This window comes from Pristiophorus japonicus, chromosome 5, assembly GCF_044704955.1.
Source record: "Pristiophorus japonicus isolate sPriJap1 chromosome 5, sPriJap1.hap1, whole genome shotgun sequence".
Classification (NCBI taxonomy): domain Eukaryota; kingdom Metazoa; phylum Chordata; class Chondrichthyes; family Pristiophoridae; genus Pristiophorus; species Pristiophorus japonicus.
This window is the reverse complement of record NC_091981.1, coordinates 159119517-159146037: the sequence shown is the minus strand read 5'-3', so window position 1 is coordinate 159146037 and position 26521 is coordinate 159119517. Positions and strand designations below refer to the sequence as shown.

The 26521-nt window shown below is 43.8% G+C and overlaps 1 protein-coding gene across 2 annotated transcripts in view; it reads left to right on the top strand.

The window, feature by feature from the left end:
• The window catches only part of umad1 (UBAP1-MVB12-associated (UMA) domain containing 1), a 259202-nt gene extending 234021 nt beyond the window's left edge, over positions 1-25181 (top strand). For both annotated transcript variants that reach the window (XM_070881032.1, XM_070881033.1), the window contains exon 4: positions 23880-25181. In XM_070881032.1, coding sequence (XP_070737133.1) covers positions 23880-24137 — 258 coding nt within the window. In that variant the 3' untranslated portion in view covers positions 24138-25181. The remainder of the gene's footprint in view (positions 1-23879) is intronic.
• Positions 25182-26521: the final 1340 nt, after the last annotated feature.

Sequence of the window (26521 nt, the reverse complement as noted above, 5' to 3'; positions counted from 1 at the left end):
GGAGGGAGAAAGCGGGGGGGGGAGAAGGAGAGAGAGAGGGGGGGCAGGTCGGGGAACAGGAGCGCGGGTTGGGTCAGGTCAGTCGGGGGGGGGAGCGGGTCTCGGGGCGGGGGGGGGAGCGGGTGTCGGGGCGGTGGGGGGGGAGCGGGTGTCGTGTCGGGGCAGGGGGGGGGAGAGCGGGTCTCAGGGCGGGGGGGGAGCGGGTCTCGGGTCGGGGTGGGGGGGGGGTGGGCGGGTGTCGGGTCTGGTCGGCGGGGGGGGGGGGCGGGAGCGGGGGAGTGTCGGGTCTGGTTGGGGGGGGGGTGCAGGAGCTGGCTGTGGGAGGAGCCTCATTCACGCAGCCCCAGTGAGGCCATTCAGCCAGGGCTAGGGGCTGCGTGCTTCGGGCCCCTCCCACACAGTTCGGCGCCTGGAGCTACTGCACTTGCGTGCCGACTGTAGCGCGCATGTGCAGAGGTCCCGGCACTGTTTTCAGCGCTGGGACCTGGCTCCGCCCCCCCACAGCTCGTGCTGGCTGCGCCGAGGGCCAGAGGACCTGTAAGTAGGTGGAGAATACCGAGGATTTTTTTAGGCGCCGTTTTAGGCGCGAAAAACGGGCGCCCAGCTCGGAGGGGCACCCGTTTTTTTTCTTGTGGAAACTTGGGCCCAAGGAGTGACCTCAGTCTTTATTAAGACACTCCAGAGTGAGGAACAGGCCTTAAGGGCTGGCTTATATACAGTGCTCCGAAGGGATGCTGGGATCCCTTGGGACTTCAGTGGATGTGCTCCCTGGTGGCGGAACATGGGAGTGCATGCTTTACAGATACACAACAGTTTCTATGGTAGGAGAGGAATTGATAGGCATACCTGGTAGATGAGGTCAAGTAGAATGTAACTATGGGCATGGTGTTTGATTGTCCAGTTGATTGGGAACATATATTTCAGAACTACTTGTATTTGGGATGAATTTGAAATTTTTGTCTCTTAGATTTTTGCTGGATTTGAGTTCCTGGCTGCAATCTTGGTGCAACAGGAAATTCTTCAACCTCAGGCTCACATACAGAATCTATAACGAATAGATACTAGTCAATCTCCCATGGCATGCACATGGAAAGTCAAAGAACATGGTCACCCTCTTACCTGTCTTTATTGTAGCTGTTTTTCTCTCTTTTGCTTCTGTCCTTCTCTCTTTTTCTCTTGCTTCTGTCCTTCTCTCTCTTTACTCTGCTGCTTCTCTCCCCTTAGCTCTTTTTTCTTCTGTTGCGATTGTTTTCTGCTTCTTTCTCTGCTTCTGCCCTTGTCACTTATTTCTTTTTGTGTGAGACCTGGCATGCAGTATGGCGGTGTAGTGGCAGGGAAAGGAGTACCAATAGATGCAGGCTGCATTTGGGGTAGGGTCGCAGAGTACATGTGCCCCTCCTTAACCATCCCCTCCTCCATTCGTTCATGCTTCCTCCAACTTTCTCCTATTGTGTTGCCTCCTTTACCTCCCATTCCCTTTTCTACCACCGTCACTTTCATCAATAATTCCTCTTTAAATGACCTATTTAACCTATATATATTTTCCTTCTCCTTTCTCTACTTGAACTCACCTCACTTGAACCCTCTGTCTACTCTCAATCATTTCTGCACACTCCCTCCCAGGCTAGGTGCCTCAACTAGTATCCCTCTTACTGTCCCTCTACTATCCTTGCTTCCTATCTTTGAGCCACAAATAGACATTGTTTACTTTCAAATTAAACTTTAAAAAAAAGAAATCAAATTAGAATGAGGGAAAAGTTGGCTGTCTGCCTTTCTCTCTGTTTATGTCTTTCAGTTGCTCTCTCCCTCTGTCTGATCAGTGTTAGAAATTCAAATCTATGTTTCACATGTATACATGTTTAGCATTGATGCTTTCTAATAGGCAGCAAAACACAGGTGAGAAAATCAATTGGTTTCTTGAAACTGAAATGTTTGTAGAACTTTCTCTTTCACCCACATTTTAAAAACTCTATAAATTTTACCTCAGTAACGCTTTTGAAATTTTTCTTGTTTAAGCTTATTAGAGGAAAAGATACAATGTAAATGTATGGAAAAATATCTGATCGTATAGTTGACTGAATGGCACTGTTGCATCCTGCGAAATTAAAGGTACACAGTACATGCTTAGACTGCATTATCCAAATTCAGCACGCAGTCAGCCTTGGACAAAGCTATCAAGTTTCAGGCTTTTGAAAGAGGCTGGGGCTTTCAAAAAAAAAACTCTAATGAGGGCATTAAAGGGCACAAAAGATGATTCAATAGATGTATCTTTAAAAAAAAAATCTGAATCCTTATTTTGGATATTAGAAATTTTAGAGAAAATATGCAACTGGAAAAATTTCAAATAGCATTTTGAGCAATTCATGGGGAACCGTTGGACAGATTTTTTAAATTCTCACTTTTGTTTTCGAATCCATCCATAGCATCATCCTAACCTATTTCTGTAACCTCCTCCAGCCCTACAATCCTCCAATTCTGGCCTCTGGCCAATTTTCTTTGCTCCACCATTGCAGTGCAGCAAATGTTTACCAGACTGATTCCCGGGATGGCAGGACTGACATATGAGGAGAGACTGGATCGACTGGGCCTGTATTCACTGGAGTTTAGAAGGATGAGAGGGGATCTCATAGAAACATATAAAATTCTGACGGGACTGGACAGGTTAGATGCAGCAAGAATGTTCCCGATGTTGGGGAAGTCCAGAACCAGGGGACACAGTCTAAGGATAAGGGGTAAGCCATTTAGGACCGAGATGAAGAGAAACTTCTTCACTGTGGAATTCTCTACCGCAGAGAGTTGTTGATGCCAGTTCGTTGGATATATTCAAGAGGGAGTTAGATATGGCCCTTACGGCTAAAGGGATCAAGGGGTATGGAGAGAAAGCAGGAAAGGGGTACTGAGGTGAATGATCAGCCATGATCTTATTGAATGGTGGTTCAGGCTCGAAGGGCCGAATGGCCTACTCCTGCACCTATTTTCTATGTTTCAGCTGCCGTGGCCCTAAGCTCTGAAATTCCCTCCGTAAACCTCTCTGTCTCTCTGCCTCTATCGTCCTCCTTTAAGACATTCCTTAAATCCTGTTTGACCATGCTTTTTTGTCACTTGGCCTAAAATCTCCTTTATCTGGCTCAGTTTCAAATTTTGTTTGATAATCACTCTTGTGAAATGCCTTGGGACATTTTACAATCTTAATAGCGTTATATAAATGCAAGTTGTAGTAGTAGTTGATTGCACCAAGGTAATATAGTTTAACTATTAAATAGCAGTGATTGTGTGTCACATTGTTGAACACTTTTACCATTGAAAATACCTATCACAGCATCATCTACAGGAGTAACAGGTACTGCAAATACTTGTAATGACTTTTTATTGAAACATGTACCACACATACCAAATTTTATATATAAAGGGGGGAAAGTTGCGAGGCTTCTTTCGCACAAACGCCTCCGACCCTAAAAAAATCTACAGAAGTACGTGATGGTCCCAGAGGATCCTGGTCGGAGGCCTAGATGCGCTGCGCAACACATGGGGAGATGACTTTGAGGTACGTACGTACAAGCTGGAGTCACGTGGGCCTGGACCACCAATCACGATACAGTATTCGCATTGATAATAATGGAAGCTCTGTTTGCACGAGCTCCCATTACTATCGATGAGAAAAATCCTTAAAACACCAAAACACAGCATAATAAATAAATAAAACACCTTACATATTTAAAATCAATTGAAATGAAATGTAATTAAATGTTTTAGAAAAAATATATTTTTTTGAATTTTTTTTAATGTGCTTTAATATTATTAAAAATAAACTTATCTTCATGGATGGAATTTTTAATCTAAAAATTAGTATTTAAATGTTATTTTTATATGTTTTAAAAGTGTTACGCTAGTAAAAGTAAGCTATGCGCCTGCTTTTACCAGCGGTAAAAGTTTGAAGGACATTCGCTGGGCATGAGTTGGGCAAATAGCCCAATCTCTCCCCTGCGAATGTCCTTCTCCCGGGGATGTGAAGGATCTCTAGAGAAATCTTGACCGATCGGAAAAGCTGGCTTTTTGGCGCATGCGCATCGCACTTCGTACGCATCCGGCGAGGCCAGAATTTTCGGCCCAATAGATATAAGGATAGAGAGAAATAGATATTGGCTTCCGGGTGGGTTTGGTTTATTCTGAGAATCCTGTAGCAAACATCCTGAATTTGGTGGATTTGTCCACATCCAGGTTTTAGTCTGCTACTATCTATGTTGACTTCTGCCGGAATGCTTTGGGAAGAATTGCGCTTATCATGCTGCTGCACCATAAGCTTTATATGGTTCTCTTAAATACATAGAAAGCCGCCTTCCTTCAGTCACAGACTTCTTGATTGTGGTCCACATTTCGATCAAATATGAGATATTGGTCAAACAGAAGAAAGCTTCTATTCCCCAGATTGAAAAGGCTGGATAATTGAAATAAACTAGACTCTGGAAATGAGGTTCACATTCTGTGAGACCCACTATATAAACTATACTCGTAAACAATCTGCACAAATTAGTGCCTCAGTGATTCGAGCTTCTGCCTTCATTAGAGAACAACCCAAGTTAATGTGCATAATATTATTTGGACTGCTTGTACAACAATCTATTCCTGACTCTCTGGGTATAAGGATCCAGTCTGTAGCCTAAATTATACAGCCTCAAAGACATGCCAAGTTCTTCTACCTCACTTTGTACATGCAAAAGTCTTATGTGAATGGTGGCAGATGGAACTAAAACTAAAACAAGAATGTTGTGCTGCTTCGTTATTGAAATTAATCGTTTAGTAAGTTGCTATTAAATGTTAACTTGAAAATGTACAAGTCAATGACAGGTCTGAAAACAACAGTAAATATTTAAACTGTTCAGGTTACTGTTATGTTAGTTGAGAACAAGATTTGCATATCTGAAATTCCGCCAGGGAACATTTTTAATTTTCATTCCAAACCATTGGCTGTAAAACTAAAATAGTGAGGAGAAGGATGCAGAACGTGAAAATAGCCATATACTGCCTTTTTTTCCATCTTGCCTAAGCTATAACACTGAATTTTATAAGGACTTGTTTGTGGACTCTCATCTGGGTCTAAAAAGATAAAATTGATTGCCTTATATGTACAACTTAGATCAATATTAGATAACAAAAAGCTACCATTTAATCTTTGTTATTTAATCTTTGCAATACAGCAGATGTGTGATTATCATGCACAAGCCTTCACATTTTTGTAGATGACCTTCAAGCTATCTTTGCCAGATTAGTGCTGATGGCAAAATATTAATGTTTATTATTTGATATTCAAGCCTTGAATGGCATGACATGTTCTATCATCGTGTGAATACAAGGCCACTAATGGTAAATCAGTGACTTATTCCAGGTACATAAGAAACAGGTGCAGGAGTAGGCCAAACGACCCATCGAGCCTGCTCTGCCATTCAATAAGATCACAGTTGAATTTCTACATCAACTCCACTTTCCTGTCCTATCCTCATATCTCTTGATTCCCTTAGTGCCCAAAAATCTATTGATCACAGTCTTAAATATACTCATCGACTAAGGATAGAGAATTCCAAAGATTCACAACCTTCTGAGTAAATACATTTTTCATCATCTCAATCCTAAATGACTGACACCTTATCCTGAGACAGTGCTCCTTAATTCTGGACTCTCCAGCCAGCAGAAACAGCCTCTCAGCAACTACCCTGTAAAGCCCTCTGAGAATTTTATACGTTTGAATGAAATCACCTCTCATTCTTCTAAACTCCAGAGAATATGGCCCATTCTACTCAATCTCTCCCCTTAGGACATCCCAGGAATCAATCTAGTGAACCTTTGTTGCACCCCTTCTAAGGCAAGTATATCCTGCCTTAGGTAAGGAGACCAAAGCGGTACCCAGGACTCTAGGTGTGGTCTCAACAAAGCCCTAAATAATTGCAGCAAGATTTCTTTAATCTTCTACTCCAACCCCCTCACGATAAAGACGAACATACCATTTGCTTCCTGTTGTGGAGAAATCTTCCTTTCTCCCGAACGGACCCACTGAAATAGAGGATCGATGCCCGACTGATGACAGACTCCAGAAATAGGTTCGAAACGGTCTTTATTCAAGCATCTGCAGGGGAATAACCCTTCTCGATCACTCCCGAGAGGGACTTCATTGATCTACAAATCAGCAACGTTTATATATAGTATTATTTGGCAATCTTACAATATTTCATATGCAGCTGTCAGGCAGCCTGTCTATGTTTCCAGACAACTTACTCCCTACTGTCCTTGCAGATTTTATTGGTAGGTGTTGTCAACTCCCTTGAGTTCTGCCCTTATCAACCAAAACTGTCCCTTTCCCATGAGCTCAGCTGCTGTTACAATTTAGCTGTTTATTATTTTTAACCCTTACACTTCCCTAATTACTTGCTGTACCTGCATGTTAAGTTTCTGTGATTCATGTACAGTGACCCCCAAATCCCTCTGAATATCAATATTTACTATTCTCTCATCTTTTTAAAAAAAAAAATTCTGCTTTTTTATTCTTTCTACCAAAGTGGATAATTTTGCATTTCCCCACATTATACTCCATCTGTCACCTTCTTGACCACTTGCGTAACCTGTCGATATCTCTTTGCAGCCTCTTGCAACTTGGACATATATCGCCATTCCTTCATCGTCCCTGGGTTGAAATTCCAGAACTTCCTACCTAATTTGCATTTGAGCACCTTCACCCCATGACTGCAATGATTCAAGAAGGCCTTCAAGCACGTTCTCGAAGCAATTAGAGATGGGCAATAAATGCCAGCCTTGCCAGCAACGTCCACATCCCGAGAATGAATTTTAGAAAACAAATAGTTATCAAAGTAGAAGTCTTGGAGAGAAATATCACTTTTTTTGGTTTATTTTGTTTAACAGTACAGCAATAATCATGGGTGATTTTAACTTCCATATTGATTGGACAAATCAAATTAGTCTGGGTAGCCTTGAGGAAGAGTTCATAGAGTGCATAAGGGACGGGTTCCTTGAGCAGTATGTAATGGAACCAGCCCGCGCTGCTCTCTGAAGTAGTATGCCTCCATGCTGCTCCCAGGTCGCCGCACCTCAGCTCCTTTTATGGCCCCAACCTGCCGCTGGTGTTCTCACGCAGGTGCAGGAGGGTGACAGCAGCGAAGAGTGACATCATCAAGGTCCAGGTCGGTGAATGGAGCATGGGCAGATATAGCAGGAGCGGCGAGAGACTGTGGAGGGATGTGATCGAAGCCCAGGAGAGGTGTGAGTTCGGGGCCAGGGGAAGCACAGGCCAGCCCACACTGTGATATCTGTGCGCACTAGGTCCATGCAGCAGAGCAGGTCTCCAGTCGTCTTGGATAACCCTTGCCACTGTACCAAGACCTAGCTCTGTCAAGCCCGTGTGGTGGCTGGTGTGCAAGGACCACCACATGTTTTTTAAAAAATCCACACACAGGCATCTTCCACCCTTCAGGATGTAGTTCAGGACCTGGAATATTAGGTCCTTCATTGAAACACCTGTGAACTCATCCTTTTTTGGCGTGGAAGCAAGTCATCCTCGTTTCGAGGAACTGCCTGTGATGATGATGATGATGCAGGAGCAGAACCAACCAGGGGGCAGGCTATCTTGGATCCAGTCCTGTGTAATGAGACAGGATTAATAAACAATCTCCTAGTAAAGGATCCCCTTGGAATGAGTGATCATAGCATGGTTGAATTTCAAATTCAGATGGAGGGTGAGAAAGTTGGATCTCAAACCAGCTTAAATAAAGGAGACTATGAAGGTATGAGGGCAGAGTTGGCTAAAGTGGACTGGGAAAATAGATTAATGTGTAGGACGGTTGATGAACAGTGGCATACATTTAAGGAGATATTTCACAACTCTCAAGAAAAATATATTCCAGTGAAGAGAAAAGGGTGTAAAAGAAAAGATAGCCATCCATAGCTAACTAAAGAAATAAAGGACGGTATCAAAAGCTTTTAAAAGCCAGCAAAGAATGACTAATAAAAATGATTAAGAAAAGGAAGATAGACTATGAAAGTAAACCAGCACGAAATATAAAAACAGATAGCAAGAGTTTCTATAAGTATATAAAAAAGAAAAGAGTGGCTAAAGTAAATGTTGGTCCCTTAGAGGACGAGACCGGGGAATTAGTAATGGGGAACATGGAGATGGCAGAAACTCTGAACAAATATTTTGTATCAGTCTTTAAGGTAAAGGACACAAACAATATCCCAACAGTGGATAGTCAAGGGGCGGGGAGGAACTTAACATAATCACAATCACTAAGGAGGTGGTACTCAGTAAGATAATGGGAACAAAGGTGGATAAATCCCCTGGACCTGATGGCTTGCATCATAGAAACATAGAAAATAGGTGCAGGAGTAGGCCATCCGGTCCTTCGAGCCTGCACCACCATTCAATAAGATCATGGCTGATCATTCCTTCAGTACCCCGTTCCTGCTTTTTCTCCATACCCCTTGATCCCTTTAGCCGCAAGGGCCATATCTAACTCCCTCTTGAATATATCCAATGAACTGGCATCAACAACTCTCTGCGGTAGGGAATTCCATAGGTTAACAACTCTCTGAGTGAAGAAGTTCCTCCTCATCTCAGTCCTAAATGGCTTACCCCTTATCCTAAGATGATGTCCCCTGGTTCTGGACTTCCCCAACATGAGGAACATTCTTCCTGCATCTAACCTGTCTAGTCCTGTCAGAATTTTATATGTTTCTATGAGAACCCCTCTCATCCTTCTAAACTCCAGTGAATACAGGCCCAGTCGATCCAGTCTCTCCTCATATGTCAGTCCTGCCATCCCAGGAATCAGTCTGGTGAACCTCCGCTGCACTTCCTCAGATTAGGAGACCAAAACTGAACACAATATTCCAGGTGGGGCCTCACCAAGGCCCTGCACACCTGCAGTAAGACTTCCCTGCTCCTATACTCAAATCCCCTTGCTATGAAGGCCAACATACCATTTGCCTTCTTCACCGCCTGCTGTACCTGCATGCCAACCTTCAATGACTGATGAATCATGACACCCAGGTCTCGCTGCACCTCCCCTTTTCCTAATCTGCTGCCATTCAGATAATATTCTGCCTTCGTGTTTTTGCCCCCAAAGTGGATAACCTCACATTTATCCACATTATACTGCATCTGCCATGTATTTGCCCACTCGCCTAACCTGTCCAAATCACCCTGCAGCCTCTTAGCATCCTCCTCACAGCTCACACCGCCACCCAGTTTAGTGTCATCTGCAAACTTGGAGATATTACACTCAATTCCATCATCCAAATCATTAATATATATTGTAAAGACCTGGGGTCCCAGCACTGAGCCCTGCGGCACTCCACTAGTCACTGCCTGCCATTCTGAAAAGGACCCGTTAATCCCGACTCTCTGCTTCCTGTCTGCCAACCAGTTCTCTTATCCACGTCAGTACATTACCCCCAATACCATGTGCTTTAATTTTGCACACCAATCTCTTGTGTGGGACCTTGTCAAAAGCCTTTTGAAAGTCCAAATACACCACATCCACTGGTTCTCCCCTGTCCACTCTACTAGTTACATCCTCAAAACATTCCAGAAGATTTGTCAAGCATGATTTCCCCTTCATAAATCCATGCTGACTTGGACCAATCCTATCACTGCTTTCCAAATGTGCTGCTATTTCATCCTTAATGATTGATTCCAACATTTTCCACACGACTGATGTCAGGCTAACTGGTCTATAATTACCAGTTTTCTCTCTCCTTTTTTTAAAAAGTGGTGTTACATTAGCAACCCTCCAGTCTATAGGAACTGATCCAGAGTCGATAGACTGTTGGAAAATTATCACCAATGCATCCACTATTTCTAGGGCCGCTTCCTTCAGTACTCTGGGATGTAGACTATCAGGCCCTGGGGATTTATCGGCCTTCAATCCCATCAATTTCCCTAACACAATTTCCCACCTAATCAGGATATCCTTCAGTTCCTCCTTCTCACTAGACCTTCGAACCCCTAGTACATCGGGAAGGTTATTTGTGTCTTCCTTAGTGAAGACAGAACCAAAGTACTTGTTCAATTGATCTACCATTTCTTTGTTCCCCATTATAAATTCACCCGAATCCGACTGCAAGGGACCAACGTTTGTCTTCACTAATCTTTTTCTCTTCACATATCTATAGAAGCTTTTGCAATCATTTTTTATGTTTCCGGCAAGCTTCCTCTCGTACTCTATTTTCCCCCTCCTAATTAAACCCTTAGTCCTCCTCTGCTGTATTCTAAATTTTTCCCAGTCCTCCGGCTTGCTAGTTTTTCTGGCTAATTTGTATGCCTCTTCCTTGGATTTAACACTATCCTTAATTTCCCTTGTTAGCCACGGTTGAGCCACCTTCCCCGTTTTATTTTTTTACTCCAGACAGGGATGTACAATTGTTGAAGTTCGTCCATATGATCTTTAAAGGTTTGCCATTGCCTATTCACCGTCAACCCATCAAGTATCATTTGCCAGTCTAATCTAGCCAATTTGCGCCTCATATCATCAAAGTTACCAGTCTAGGATGGCCAGCTCTCTGGTTGGTTCCTCGACATATTGGTCGAGAAAACCATCCCTAATTACACTCTGGGAAATCCTCCTCCACCGCATTGCTACCAGTTAGGTTAGCCCAATCAATATATAGATTAAAGTCGCCCATGAATACTGCTGCACCTTTATTGCACACATCCCTTATTTCTTGTTTGATGCTGTCCCCAACATCACTACTACTATTTGGTGGCCTCTACACAACTCCCACTAGCATTTTCTGCTCTTTGGTATTCCGTAGCTCCACCCATACCGATTCCACATCATCCAAGATAACGTCCTTCCTTACAATTGCATTAATTTCCTCTTTAACCAGCAACGCCACCCCGCCTCCTTTTCCTTTCTGTCTATCCTTCCTAAATACTGAATACCCCTGGATGTTGAGTTCCCAGCCTTGGTCACCCTGGAGCCATGTCTCCGTGATACCAATCACATCATACCCGTTAACTGCTATCTGTGCAGTTAATTCGTCCACCTTATTCCGAATACTCCTCGCATTGAGGCACAGAGCCTTCAGGCTTGTCTTTTTAACCCTTTAGAATTCTGCTGTAAAGTGGCAGTTTTTGTTTTTTGCCTTGGGTTTCTCTGCCCTCCACTTTTACTATTCTCCTTTCTATCTTTTGCTTCTGTCTCCATTTTATTCCCCTCTGTCTCCCTGCATAGGTTCCCATCCCCCTGCCATATTAGTTTAACTCCTCCCAAACAGCACTAGCAAACACTCCCCCTAGGACATTGTGTCATGTATCTTACATTATTATATATAACTGTATCCTAACATGCTATACATGACTGTAATAAGATATGACCTGTAACCACCAGCATACCTTACCACCAGGGGTGCACTTGCAAGAGACAGGTATACAAGGACAGGTCTCAGGCAAGTGCAGCATTCCAGAGCTGTGAAATAAAGGTGCAGGTCCAGAGTGACCTTGACTTCACTACATGCCTCGTGTGAATCTGTACTGAGGGAACAGGACTTTACACATTGGTTCCGGTCCTGCCCAGGTGCAGATCGTCCGGTTTGTACTGGTCCCACCTCCCCCAGAACCGGTTCCAATTTGAATCCCTCCCTTCTGCACCACTGCTCAAGCCAGGTATTCATCTGAGCTATCATGCGATTCCTACTCTGACTAGCACGTGGCACTGGTAGCAATCCTGAGATTACTACTTTTGAGGTCCTACTTTTTAATTTAACTCCTAGCTCCCTAAATTCGTCTCGTAGGACCTCATCCTGTTTTTTTACCTATATCGTTGGTACCTATATGCACCACGACAACTGGCTGTTCACCCTCCCTTTTCAGAATGTCCTGCACCCGCTCTGAGACATCCTTGACCCTTGCACCAGGGAGGCAACATACCATCCCAGAGTCTCTGTTGCGGCCGCAGAAACGCCTATCTATTCCCCTTACAATCGAATTCCCTATCACTATTGCTCTCCCACTCTTTTTTCTGCCCTCCTGTGCAGCAGAGCCAGCCACAGTGTCATGAACCTGGCTGCTGCTGCTCTCCCCTGATGAGTCATCCCCCTCAACAGTAGCAAAGCGGTGTCTCTGTTTTGCAGGCGATACTGCAGGGGACCCCTGCACTACCTTCCTTGCACTGCTCTTCCTGTTGGTCTTCCATTCCCTATCTGGCTGTGGACCCTTTACCTGCAGTAAGACCAACTCACTAAATGTGCTATTCACATCATTTTCAGCACCGTGGTCTGAAGGCTCTGTGCCTCAATGCGAGGAGTATTCGGAATAAGGTGGACGAATTAACCGTGCAGATAGTAGTTAACGGGTATGATGTAATTGGCATCACGGAGACATGGCTCCAGGGTGATCAAGGCTTGGAACTCAACATCCAGGGGTCTTAAGAGAAGTAGCGGCAGGGATAATGGATGCATTGGTTGGAATTTACCAAAATTCCCTGGATTCTGGGGAGGTCCCAGCAGATTGGAAAACTGCGAGGATGGGAAAGAGTGATGTCATGTATCCTACATGGTTACTGTTTGTACTATTACAAGCTGTGCCAACAGAGGGCACTGCAGTGGGAGACTTGTAGGTTACCTGTATAGGTGTGCCAGGCCTAATATAAAAGGCAGGCCACCAGGTGTGATCCTCACTCTGGAGTTATCAATTAAGGACTAAGGTCACTATAGTTCAAGTACAAAAAAAAAATGTGCATTTACAGTGTTGCATTCGTGGTTCATGCTTGGAATATTCTTGGAGTCAGTGCTGGGGTCAGCGCCGGTGCATGAGGACTAACTAGTGCCAGGACTGCTGGATGGTGTCCAGGTAGTCTGATGGTGACGTGGTGCCCAGTGCTGGCAGTGAGAACCTGGTTGGCTCAAGTTGCTTGCTCTTGGGGCTGTTGCCGTTGCTCCTAGGGTCGGGCAGGTTCACAGATGCCTGTGACCTCCCTGTCCTCTCCTTATGCCCCGGGTCGCTGCTGCTCCCTGAGGAGCAGTCGTCTAGCAGTGCACAGGGAACTGCTGACTTGCTTGCATGGGCGTTATTTGGTTTGGGATCCTGGCTGGTCCCGGTCCCATTTGGGAGAACTGTTGCGGGTAACCCTTCGTTCCCGGGTATGGCCTTGGTGGCAATAGGGTCTTGGGGGCTGCGCCTTAGCACAGTTGCTCTTTCAGGCTCGTGGCGCCATCGGGTGCCTGCGAGGTGGAGCCAATCAGGGGCAGGGTATCGATACTGGTGCCGTTGCCCTCCTGAGATCGCTTGCTCTGCAGCTTGTATGTATTGGCTGTCTGTGGCCCCACTCCATGGTGCATAACTCTGGTCCCAGGGACGCAGGCTACTACATTGGGTAGCTCGCTGGGCCTGTGTGCTCCCGCTGGGTGTCTGCCCGCTGCATTGACTGATTGCAGTTGAAATCCTACATCGCACAACATTTCATTACTCATTGTAAATAATCTGTAGCTCCGATCGCGATTGCACGACTTTTCTTTGCTTATTGCATGTACACAACTTTGATCATCAATTGCACATTTTACATCTAGCTCACAGTTGCTCTTACATTGATTTGAGAATGTGGAACTGTCCCTTTAAGTGTGGTGGCTTGCAGGCCTCCTTTAAGAGAGCCTTGCTATAGTTACCCCAATCCTCTTCATCGCTTGGTACCATGTGTTGCTCCATCAGCGCTGCACCTCATGGTCTGGCGGCCGCCATCTTTTTCTTCAGCGCATCACCTCGTGGTTTGGGCGCCATCTTTCCTCCAGCCACGATGTCGACTGCAGTGATCCTCTGATGGCACACCTTGTAATAGTACAAACAGTAACCATGTATTATACATGACAGTAATGTCCCTATTTAAAAAAGGAGGCAGACAAAAAGCAAGAAACTAGATCAGTTAGCCTAACATCTGTAGTTGGGAAAATGTTGGAGTCCATTATTAAAGATGCACTAGCAGGACGTTTGGTAAAGCATAATCGGTCAGGCAGAGTCAGCATGGATTTATGAAGGGGAAGTCATGTTTGACAAATTTGCTGGAATTTTTTTGAGGATGTAACGAACAGGGTGGATAAAGGGAAACCAGTGGATGTGGTGTATTTGGACTTCCAGAAGGCATGTGACAAGGTGCCACATAAAAGGTTACTGCATAAGATAAAAGTTCACGGGGTTCGGGGTAATATATTAGCATGGATAGAGGATTGGCTAACTGAGTCTAGATAAATGGTTCATTCTCGGGTTGGCAATCAGTAAACTATGGGGTGCCGCAGGGAACAGTGCTGGGATCCCAACTATTTACAATCTATATTAACGATTTGGAAGAAAGGACCGAGTGTAACGTAGCCAAGTTTGCTGACGATACAAAGATGGGAGGAAAAGCAATGTGTGAGGAGGACACAAAAAATCTGCAAAAGGACATAGACAGGCTAAGCAAGTGGCAAAAATTTGGCAGATGGAGTATAATGTTGTAAGGTCATGCACTTTGGCATAAAAAAAATCAAAGAGCAAGTTATTATTTAAATGGAGAAAAATTGCAAAATGCTGCAGTACAACGGGACCTGGGGGTACTTATGCATGAAACACATGCAGGTACAACAAGTGATCAGGAAGGCCAATGGAATTTTGGCCTTTATTGCAAAGGGGATGGATTATAAAAGCAGGTAACTCTTGCTACAGTTATACAGGGTATTGGTGAGGCCACACCTGGAATACTGTGTACAGTTTGGATTTCCATATTAACGAAAGGATATACTTGTTTTGGAGGCTGTTCAGAGAAGGTTCACTAGGTTGATTCCGGAGATGAGGAGGTTGACTTATGAGGAAAAGTTGAGGAGGTTGGGCCTCCCCTCATTGGAATTCAGAAGAATGAGAGGTGATCTTATCGAAACGTGTAAGTTATGAGGGGGCTTGACAAGGTTGATGCAGAGAGGATGTTTCCACTGATAGGGGAGACTAGAACTAGGGGGCATGATCTTAGAATAAGGCACCGCCCATTTAAAATGAGATGAGAAGGAATTTCTTCTCCGGGGGTTGTAAATCTGTGGAATTCGCTGCCTCAGAGAGCTGTGGAAGCCGGGACATTAAATAAATTTAAGACAGATAGACAGTTTCACCGATAAGGGATTAAGGGGTTATGGGGAGTGGGCAGGGAAGTGGACCCGAGTCCATGATCGGATCAGCCATGATCGTATTAAATGGTGGAGCAGGCTCGAGGGGCCGTATGGCCTACTCTTCCTCCTATTTCTTATGTTCTTTATTATAAAATATAATGCATATAGTAGCCAAATGTTTTACACTAAAAATTGAATATTTGAGATCAAAGCCAGAGACATTAATTCACAAAGCAGCAAAGCATGTTGGAAAATTTAAAGAGTCTCATCATACAATGTTCTTAAGTGCATTAATTTCATAGTTTTAACAAAGCCTTGGGAATAGTCGGGTCAAGATACAGACTAATAAGTACAAAAAGCTCTTTTAAAAACATTCTCAATAATAAACACTCAGTCTGTGATCAATTATGGAACAATATTAGGATTCTCTGAACAAAGTACCTTGCCTTTATTTTTGAAACTGTATGGAAGGCCCTGCCTACCTGCCCTAAATTAGATGTATGTAGCCATGGACACACACATGGATCACACCCAGAACCCACTGGAACCTCCACTGCATTATCGAACCATCCAAACTGGTAACCACTACCCAACGTTGTGGCAAAAGGACTTGGGGGTTAACAGGGAGAGAGCCAAGCCAAAGCACAGCCAAGGTGCAAGGGCTATTGGCACTTAAGTCTGGGAGAGCTAAGCCAGAGCACATAGTGCAAAGGTAATTGGCACAAAGGACTTAGGGAAGAGTGATGTTATATATGCAGACTATAGATATACTCTCTGTGTAGTCATTGTACAGTTGCATAAGATGGAGGCTTGATTCCCTGATAACTATCAATAAGGTTTACACTGTGTATATACTATGCTGTCACCACTAGAGGGTGCAACTGGTGGAGACCGGGGTTTCTTGCCCTGGTGGCAGGGACTGCATAAAAGGGCAGCTACCATGTGGCTGCCTCACTCTGGCATTACGAATAAAGGACCAAGGTCACTACAGTTTGAGTACAACACATTGCTAGACGGTGAGTCGTATTTCTTTTACATATGCGCTGGAGGTGGCCTTTCGTGTTACAGGCTTTGCACACGTACTCAGCAAACCGACACTGGTGAGCCCTATGGTTTCCTCCGCAACGCCAGCATGATGCTACTTGATTAGCACCCCTCGGCGGACTCTGAGTTCTGGAACCCTGAGGTCTGTGCTCTCTGCCCTGGGCAGAGCCACGGTCTACAGTCCTGCCTGTGAAAAGCACCATTCTGTGTACAGTACTTGCTGGGTTTGAGTCCACAGGATGAATATTTTGCTTACTGCTGCAGGTTGAAATCATGAACGCTTGACTGATGCTGATGGCCTTCTGCAGGTTGACTGTGGTGTCGGCAGATAGTAGCTATGTGAAGGAGGCCCTAGTGGCCAATTTCCATAACAAAGATGTCTCGCAATGCTTCGTTGAGGTGCGTGCCGAAATCACATGGTGCCGCAAGTCTCCTGAGGTCGGCAGCATATTTTGCAATCTCCTGGCCCTCAAGTCTGCGGTGAGCGTAGAATCTGTGCCTGGCCGTGAGGATGCTCTGTTTTGGTTTTAGTTGGTCGCGAGTTAGTTCAGTCAGCTCATCGTATGTCTTATCCTAGGCCTTCGTGGGTGCCAGCAAGTCCCTGACGAGGCCGTAGACCTCGGGCCCACAACTGGTCATCAGTTTTGCCTTGCGCTTCTCCGTCAATGTGTCCGTCTCCCCTGCCAGGTCGTTTGCCATGAAATATTGCTCGAGGCTTTCCGTGAAGGCATCCCAATCATCACCCGCTGCGAAGTCTTTTAGTGTGCCAAAGGTAGCCATAATCATGTGAAAATCCGTATTCTCGTCGCCAATTGTTATGTCTGTAATGTACCTATGAATGACTCTACGAGGCAATGTGTTGTACTCAAACTGTAGTGACCTTGGTCCTTTTATTTGTAACTCCAGAGTGAGGCAGCCGCATGGTAGCTACCCTTTTATACAGCCCCTGCCACCAAGGCAGGAAACCCTGGTCTCCACCAGTTGCACCGTCTAGTGGTGCCAGCATAGTATATACACAGTGTAAACCTTATTTGATAGTACATCAGGTAAACAAGTCTCCATCTTGTGCAACTATACAATGACTACACAGAGTATATCTATAGTCTGCATATATAACAACTTGCTTCCACGAGAGTTCACAGATGTTTCAATGAAGGACCCGATGTTCCAGTCCTGAACTCCAGTTGAGGATGTGGAAGATGCCTGTGCGTGGATTTTTTTTTTAAATGTGCGGTGACCGTTGCACATCAGCCACCACACAGGCGTGACAGAGCTAGGTCTTTATCCAGCGGCAAGGATTAACCAGGATGACTGGAGACCTGCTCTGCTGCACGGACCTAACGCGCACACATATCGCAGTGTGGGCAGGTCCGTGCTGCCCCTGGGCCCTCAGCTCTTCTGGGCCCCACACCCTCATTCGCCGCACCTCCACCACGATGTTCCAGGGCCCGGCGCTCCAGCTCTATTTATAGTCCGACCTGCGGTGGTGTTCTCACAGGTCGGGGTGGCCCATGATATCGCTGACTGTATAGCTGACTGTGGATGACTTTAAATCAACTAATAGTTGCAGATTTAAAACATCATAACATTGGTGACATGGGGCGATGGAAGGTTCACTGTACTCCACGCTGTGTACTGAGTTACACCAAGCAGCATCCTGCCATCCCACCCTTTGCTTTTTATGAAAAATAAATGAAAGCACAAGTCTGACTGAGAATTTAAGTGACCTAGGGGGAGAAAGTCGATTGCGCCTCTATTGCGGCATTGTACCGGGCGGAGCGGTTAATTTTGCGCTGGCTAATGGATTGCATCTGCCGCCGCAAAATTCAGCAGCTGGTCCCGGAGTTTGGAGCGGAGCATTAAGGGAGGCATTGCATACCTCTTTTAGGGCGCTCGGTTGGCTGAGCAAATAAAAATGCCGAGCTAAACAGCAGGCCTCGGAGCGCTTAAAGAGAGGACTTGCAGGGAAAAAAACCTTGAAAAAAAACACCTAAAACATTCCCAATACATAACTCATGCCACCACAACATAAATTGCAAAATAAAAACAATCACACTTACCTCAGGTCGACATTACTTATCTCACTGCAGCTGCTACAGTTTGGAACGGCCAGTTTCATAGGCATTCCCAGCAGGGCATACTACGTAACGCTATGGGTCGGAGCCAGCCCAAAAATCAAGTTGGTGTCGCAACCAGGAGTATTGCACACCGGCTCGCCACTTTTGGGCGGAAATGTTCCGCGCCCCCTCGAAACCAGCACCGAATGTCCCGGTAGGGCGCTGGAAGTTGGCCACCCGCCCAGAAGTGCTTAGCGCCCCAGAGGTGCAGCAATGGCAGCGGTAACAGGGGCAGCAGAAGACCAAAAATCCAGCCTCTAGTATTCAATGTTCCCTATAATTTTCTTTTTGGGTGTACGGCCCCTTTAAGGGGCTGTGCGGCCCATTCAAATGTCCGTGCATGCACTGTTTTTCCATTATAGAGTCGGCAAGCAGCCTGCATGGGACCTCCAGACAGCTGCATGGCCGCGCAGCTTAATGGGAACATTGCTAGTGTTCAGATAGGTGGTAAAAAATCTCACTGCCTAGCAAAGGGGTCCATTTTGATAGAAATTATATTATTACAAATTAGATAGCCTGATCCCTACCACAGATGGCATTGTTAAAAGGACACGACTGCTGTCAACGAAGTTGAAGTAGATGCGCGTGAGCAGTTTGTGTTTCGGTTGTTCGCTAACTGAAAAAATAAATATTGTCCCATTGCAAAGAAAATACTTCCAGAAAGAATGGAGGGGAGGGAAGGGGGTGGTGAAAAGAGATCACTACTGCCAAGCAGAGCCGCATAAGAAAAAGAAAATCTGCTCCAGCAAAACACAGTAACCGTCAATTTTTATTAATTTTCTTCTCCTTTCCCTTCACATGGAGCTTGTGCTCCGTACAAATAAATCTCCGCAACCCTCTCCGCGAAAATATCATACAATACTTAAACCAACCTATGCTATTATACATTATTAAACCTTCATTATAGCTTCATAGATTCCATAGATTTAGGCGTGCGTTATGACTATATTATTAAACATTCATACTTAAACCACCACAGATTTATGCACAGAATGCTTCTGCACAGCTTCCGGTCATTGGCAGCAGCTTCCGGTTTGTTAGCAACAGTTGCTCCATTGTTAAAATGCAACACTGAATTATATCTCTCTCCTTTTGTCTCCAATCAAACAAAATACTGAAATGGGTCAGATTTCTTTAAGTCCATCTTCTCTTTTAGACTGGTTCTGTCTCTTATCGCAGGAGATGATGTGGAAATGACACATACCTAATAGACCAATTTTAGGTCAATTTGCATTTGTGCTGCAATGTTACAATAGAAAAATTGGTAATTCGACTGATTTTGAATTATGTCAGAGTGCGCCATTAGCCCATGGATTGCTCAGAATAAATACTCCATACGTGTCATTTCCAGTAATATAGAGAACCATTCTAACAGAGAGGATGGATTTAAAGAAATCTGTACCATTTCAACAAATATTTATACTGGAGGTAGAAGAGAGCAATTTAATTCAGTGCTGGAGAAGAGAATTGGGTATACTGCAGTATTCATTAGATTAGGTAGTATTTAATGGCATTGAACAATTTAAGAGAGATTTAATCTATTTGATGGAATTGTTTTAAAGATTTGGTATTTGTCATATCTGTGATTGGGAAAATAAGGAGTAGAAAATATATGGATTATTGTGCCCAGAGCCAGCTGAGACCTGATGACATGATAGGAGTTATAGGTAAGGGAAAATAACTATGCTGCTTATTAATCACATAAATAACAAAGACAGATACCTAAGTGCCACAACACATTACTTTATGCTGTATACATATTATGGTAAGTTTCCAATCTTAGCCAAGTTATTTTAGGACTTTTGTTCCTCATTACTCCTCTTAAATTTCCTCTCTTGGCATCACCTAACCACCAATTTATTTATCTCACCCTGTCTGATATTTTCAGCACAGTGGGCTTTGACCCTTCATCTAAGTTCCTCCTCAAAAAAAAGGTGCTGGGGACAAGGTTGAAACTAGTGGAGTAATTTTCCAAATTTATACTTCCAATAGAGAACTTGCAGGTGGGTTATCGGTAATTTCCTCACCATTAAAATTTATAGATGGATAATCAGTGTGCCCGCAAATTTCCGATATGCGCCACTGGTGAGCGAGGTGTCCCGCATATCCCACAGCTGCTTCCCCTGGAAGGATGTTTTACAGAGAAGTTTGATTACAGTATTGCACACTCATTTGTCTGGGAGATCTTACCGCTTGGGTGGTAACCTGGCAGCGTGGATTGTCCGCCCTTTATGGAAACCGTCTGATTTTTGTTCCATTGTTTTCAATGGGTGGCTGTGGCTGTTGAGTCAATTGAAAATTTCAAGACTAAGATTGATAGTTTGTTAGGTAAGATTAGCAAGAGATATGGAGTAAAAGCTGTTAAATGGAGTTGAGATAGAGATCAGCTATGGTCTAATTGAATGGCGGAACATGCTCGAGGAGCTGAATTACCTCCTGGTTACTATGGATATTAAGATGGCTTTCAAATGGGAGTTAGATGTGGTCCTTACGGCTAAAGGGATCAGGGGGTATGGAGAGAGGCAGGAGGGGGGTACTGGAGTTGCATGATCAGCCATGATCATATTGAATGGTGGTGCAGGCTCGAAGGGCCAAATGGCCTGCTCCTGCACCTATTTTCTATGTTTCTATATACAGGAAAGTGAATGACAGCTTTTCAAGCTGGTAAGTGGTTAAGAGTTGGGTATTCCAGTGATTGGTCTTGGGACTCCAGTTATTTTCCTATATGTATTATATGAATTGGACGAGCATATCAACAGCAAGATCTACCAAGTTTGCAAATGACACTAATATTAGAAGTCAAGCAAACATTGGAAAACAATGGAGCTAACTTCAGAAGTATTTGGAACTCTTTTGACAACCGGGCAAATGAAGTTCAACATAAAAACATAAAATAATAAACCAAAATAGAAAGTATGTATTCAAGGAATAGTTATCTAGCATACTGATTAGGAATTATATTTTGCAGTTATTGTGGAAGAATTGTGAAAACAATCAGTCTAGCAAATAGCTTCTCTAATTGGTGGGTTAATGTTACTGTATAAGGTACTGGTTAGATCCCATTTGGAGTACTGTGTCCCTATACCATTAAAAGGATATTATTTCCCTTGAAAGGATGCAGCATGGGTGACCAAGATGATACCAACAGGTAAAAGTTTATTTTCACCGCCAGGTGGAAAACTGGCTATTGTGTATTGGCCGCCTGTTATACACCTCACCCTATTTTCCTTTCTATTGAAGTCAATCCAGCATGGTGTATAATGGTGACTGATCCTCTACAGTCAGTTTTCTGCCTGGTGGTGAAAACTAAAATTACCCCACCTCATTTCCTGTAATGAGGAAAGGCTGAGGAAGTGAGGAATTTTATTTTTCTTATTGAAAAAGGGGTAAGCTGTTAGAAATGTTCAAGATTATAAGGAGGATTAATAAAGTTAATGCAAATTGTTTACTCCGGCGAAGGGTTCACTAGCTAGAGATATAGGGGCCGAAATTGCCCCTTTCCGAAAGGTCTGTTAGCGCCTCTGTGACCCGCCTGGAATTGCCCCCAGGATACCATGGGCAAAAACAGCTTTGCGCCTGACCCTGTAGTTTTTGCCCCAGGCGGCAGCACGCATAGTGATAATGTCATCGCATGCAGGTCAACCCCTTATCACCCCGCGCTGACCCTTTCACTCCCCGGAGGAAATTGCCCCAAGGGAGCGAGGTTGGCACGGGGCGATGCTACCGACAGCTTTGCAGGGTTGCAAAGTTGTGGTGGGCTGGGTGCCCTATCTGCCCTTAAAGGGCCTTGTGCTGGGGCCGCCATCTTTGTTTTTTGTCGGCCGACATTGCAGTCGGCACGACAATGGCGACTGCTGGTTCAGCCGGTCCACCAATAGGTAGCCTGGAAACCCCTCTTGGGTGCCGGGCCACTGATCCGGCTGAATCCCTCCCTGGTGGCCCAATGGGCACCATGGAAGCGGCTGCAGAGTTGGCAGTGGCCATCCCCTTTAAGAGAAGGGGAGGGACATTGTAACGTATCAGCACGACGCTGAGTGACATCGCTGTGCTTCTGCCGTGCTGCGCCCCACGGAGGCACAGAGTGCCGCCGATACCACCCGGATGTTTTTTCATGCATCAAGACCCCAGTTCCAGTTCAATTAGGTTCCACTTTCGCCAGGCGATACATTTTTGACTGAATTTGAATTGTGTGCCCCAAATGGGACGTAGAGCAATTTCGCCCCCATAATTTATTTAGGAGTAAGTAGGAATTCAAACCATTCAGAGAAATATAGACATATATATTTAAGCTACCAATTAAAGCAAATAGAAAAAATGGATTCAATAGATAATTCTCTTTAGAAGGAAGAGAAAGAGAAAAAAGTGAGGAGTGAGAAGATTAGGTTAAAATTAACAACAAAGGGCAACCTTTCTGGCCACTGACTTGTCCATGTTCTCAAAAAAATGTTCTGACATTGCTGTTAATTCTATGTAGATTGTAGAGTGGGATTTGACAGTGGTGGTTACTGGTTAGGTAATGTCTCTGCAAGGTTTGGAAGCGATACAAATATATATAAAACTATACAATAAAAATAGTTTGGTTAGGAACAGCAAATTTTAATGGTGGAGAGGAGATAAGAGTAAGAATAGACATGTCAAAGCATTCCCATGGTTTGACTAGGTCAAGTCTAGCTGATGAACTTTTGTATATAATTAGTTTCCTAATCTTGTATAGGCATGTGTCATTCCAAGCAATATTGTGTATCTCTGGGCCTTGATTTTTTTGAATAACAGAAAATGCGGATAGCTAATGTATTGATCTTCCCTTCTTCCCCTCCTGAGCCTTTGTCCTCATCTATTTCTAACTGTTCATTTCACTAATCCTATTCATCACGCTTGTAGCTCTCATTTCAGATTTTCAGAATCTCCAAATGTAAAGCTATCGATCAAAGAGCAAACATGTAATAATTAATATTGCGACCATTACCATTGTGCTAAGTTTTTAATTAAAACACACCAGTACTGCTTTCCTTTAGAACTTTTAGTAAACCTCCATAAATTAACTTCAACATTATTCTCTTATGATTCTGATATAGTAGCCCTAAAGCCAAATTGACAGGAATCTTGATATACCTCAATTCTCATTTTTGAAAGTCACCGCAGTCATCTGCTTGTGCAATGAGTGCACTGTCGAAAATATAGGGGTAAATTTCCTTTTGAGTTTGCGTTCCTGGCATGCAGCCTCACTCGACAGGAGGGCAGATTGGACAATTGGGTTCAGAGGCCAGCATGGCTGATTTGCAGCCCTCCTGATTTTCCATTCATTAAAATTATTAACCGGAACATTGGGAGGGTCACACATTGAGCACTTTTACTTTGAAGCACTCTGTCCAATCTGCCTTTCTATTGAGTGAGGCACCCCATAAGGAGGACTACCTCATAAAATGTAACCCATAATATGTATAGCTATAAAATTGATTGGATGAATCATGGATTAATTTTGGCAATACCTTAGACTTTACTATATATCAAATTTGATTTTTGATTAAGAATTTTTTAAACCGACTATGAGCTTTATCACAAATACTTAATTATTTTTCTTTCTCTTAGGGTGAAGCAGCAAATTTATATCCAGTACGGGCAGATGAAACATGGACTGCTCAACAGATGAACCAAACAGAAGGCTTTCCTTTAACTGCAGAGCTCCTCAGTGATATACCATTCACTCTAGCCCCTCATATTCTCGCAATACAGGCCAGTTTTCAAGATCTCCCGGCCACCTTGCGTCTACAGAAGAATATGAATGAAAATTTAGCAAGTTTCTGGTATGATTTTACTCTCGAAAACTCTGTACTTTGTGACTCCTAAAAGAGTAATGCTGTTATTTGCATAAAATGTCTGCTATTCTTCTAAATACTGCAGTAAAATGTGGCAATTTATTTTTTCTTGATTTCCTTATATTAATGATTTTCTATAAAAGTTGTGTTGCTGGTATTGTACCTCTTGTGGTTCAGCTCTGAGCCAGAAGATTGCGAATACTTGTTTGAATAACAGTCCTGGCTAAAACTCATATGCCTCAACTAAGTAAGTCACGCTTCTTGTAGGGATAAGATTACTAATCATAGAGGGAAATTAGCCAATGTTCTTAGAGATTTTTGTAGTTTAGAGAACCTGGGTAAAAATAGGGAATTTATTTTCATCCTTTAAATAAATACATTTCTGTTTTAAACACATAGAAAGCAAATGGGAAGTGATCCCAGCAGTTATGCTGGCATCATACCTGCCATGTCAGGAACCCTTCAGTGCTGACCCCACTATAGTATGCCTGCCCATTTTGCCAGAAACTCTGATGTCTACCTGCAGGGTGCCCCGGAGACCATTTCAAAATAAGAATCATCTTTTGGAGTTCAGACTGCTATCCGGGCCTGGACCCCCTACCCCCCACCTTTCCAATCTGTAATGAGCTTTGCCTGACAGAAAAATATGTGATGGTCTTGTGAGATTGGAAGGAGCTAAAATTAATGACTACTGTTCCCCTGTCACATGGTACTATATACACACATTCTGACATGAAAATGTTCACACATGATTTTTGTAACCATTCATTTGATTATTGAGTCTTTTGTATTGATAATTTGTAGAATTTGGCTAAATATATAATGGAACAAAATAACTCAATTCAGTCATGTGGAAATGTTATGCACAAAGTGCAATATTAATCCAAACATACATTTACAACAGTGATGATTTTGTTTTCTGATTTATTTGTTAATTTTGTTTTAAGTGTTGAAAGAATACAAATGCTGTCAATACAATAGAATGTACAATATAACCATATTACATGGCCATGGATCTAAATGTCTCAATTGAGAATTTGGCTTCTTAATAAAGTACGCTACTTACAATATGAAATGTTTTTATCTTATTACGTGGTCGCATTAACTATTTTACAGTGATATCTCTCTAACGTCAGGAACAACAGTTTTCACTTGAAAAGTCGCAGCTATTTGTTTTATTATAGTCATTGAAAGAATTTAAGAATGAGAAATATTTCCACAGTTTCTGCATTGAAAATACCCCATGTTATGTGATATAATCTCAGTTTTGCTGTACGCTGATGTTACTCACTAAAACCGTTGCCGAGTAACATTGGCCCGGATTTTGCGCTATCAGCGCTCACTGTTATTATAGAGTAAATCAGACAGCAACTTCTGGCATCCGCTTATGCGCAGTAAAACGCGGAAATCCAGAAGTTGCTGTCTGATTTACCCTGCTCCTCCAGAAGCTGCGCTATACCTGCGACACACCTTATACTAAAACATTCTACACTCCACCCCAACCGGAGCCATGTGATCTCCTGGGAGAGGCAAAAACCAGATAAAAACCCAAGCCAATTTAGGGAGAAAAAATCTGGGAAAATTCCCCTCCGACCCATCCAGGCAATCAAAACTAGTCCAGGAGATCACCCTGGCCATATTCTATTCCCTGCAGTACTTTCCATTATATCTGCTCCATCCAACAAAAGGTCATCCAGTCTAATTCCAATTACCAGCTCTAGGTCTGTAACCCTGCAGGTTACGGCACTTTAAGTGCCCATCCAACCATCTCTTAAAAGTGGTGAGGGTTTCTGCATCCACCACTCTTCCAGGCAGCGAGTTCCAGATCCCCACAACGCTCTGCGTATAGAAGCCCCCCCCTCAAATCCCCTCTAAACCTTCCACCAACCACCTTAAAACTATGCCCCCTCATAATAGACCCCTCCACCAATGGAAATAGACCCTTACTATCCACTATGTCCAGGCCCCTCAATATTTTGTACACCTCAATGACGTCTCCTCTCAACCTCCTCTGTTCCAATGAGAACAAACCCAGCCTATCCAATCTATCCTCATAACTAAGATTCTCCATTCCAGGCAGCATCCTAGTAAATCTCCTCTGCACCCTCTCTAGTGGAATCACATCCTTCCTATAATACGGCGACCAGAACTGCATACAATACTCCGGCGGTGGCCTACCCAAAGTATTATATAATTTAAGCATAACCTCCCCTCTCTTATATTCTATGCCTCGGGCAATAAAGGCAAGCATTCCATATGCCTTCTTAACCACCTTATCCACCTGGCCTGCTAATTTCAGAGATCTGTGGACAAATACTTCAAGGTCCCTTTGTTGATCTGCACTATTAAGTGGCCTACTGCTTAATGCCTTTCCTTATTAGCCCTCCCAAAGTTCATCACCTCACACTTCTCTGA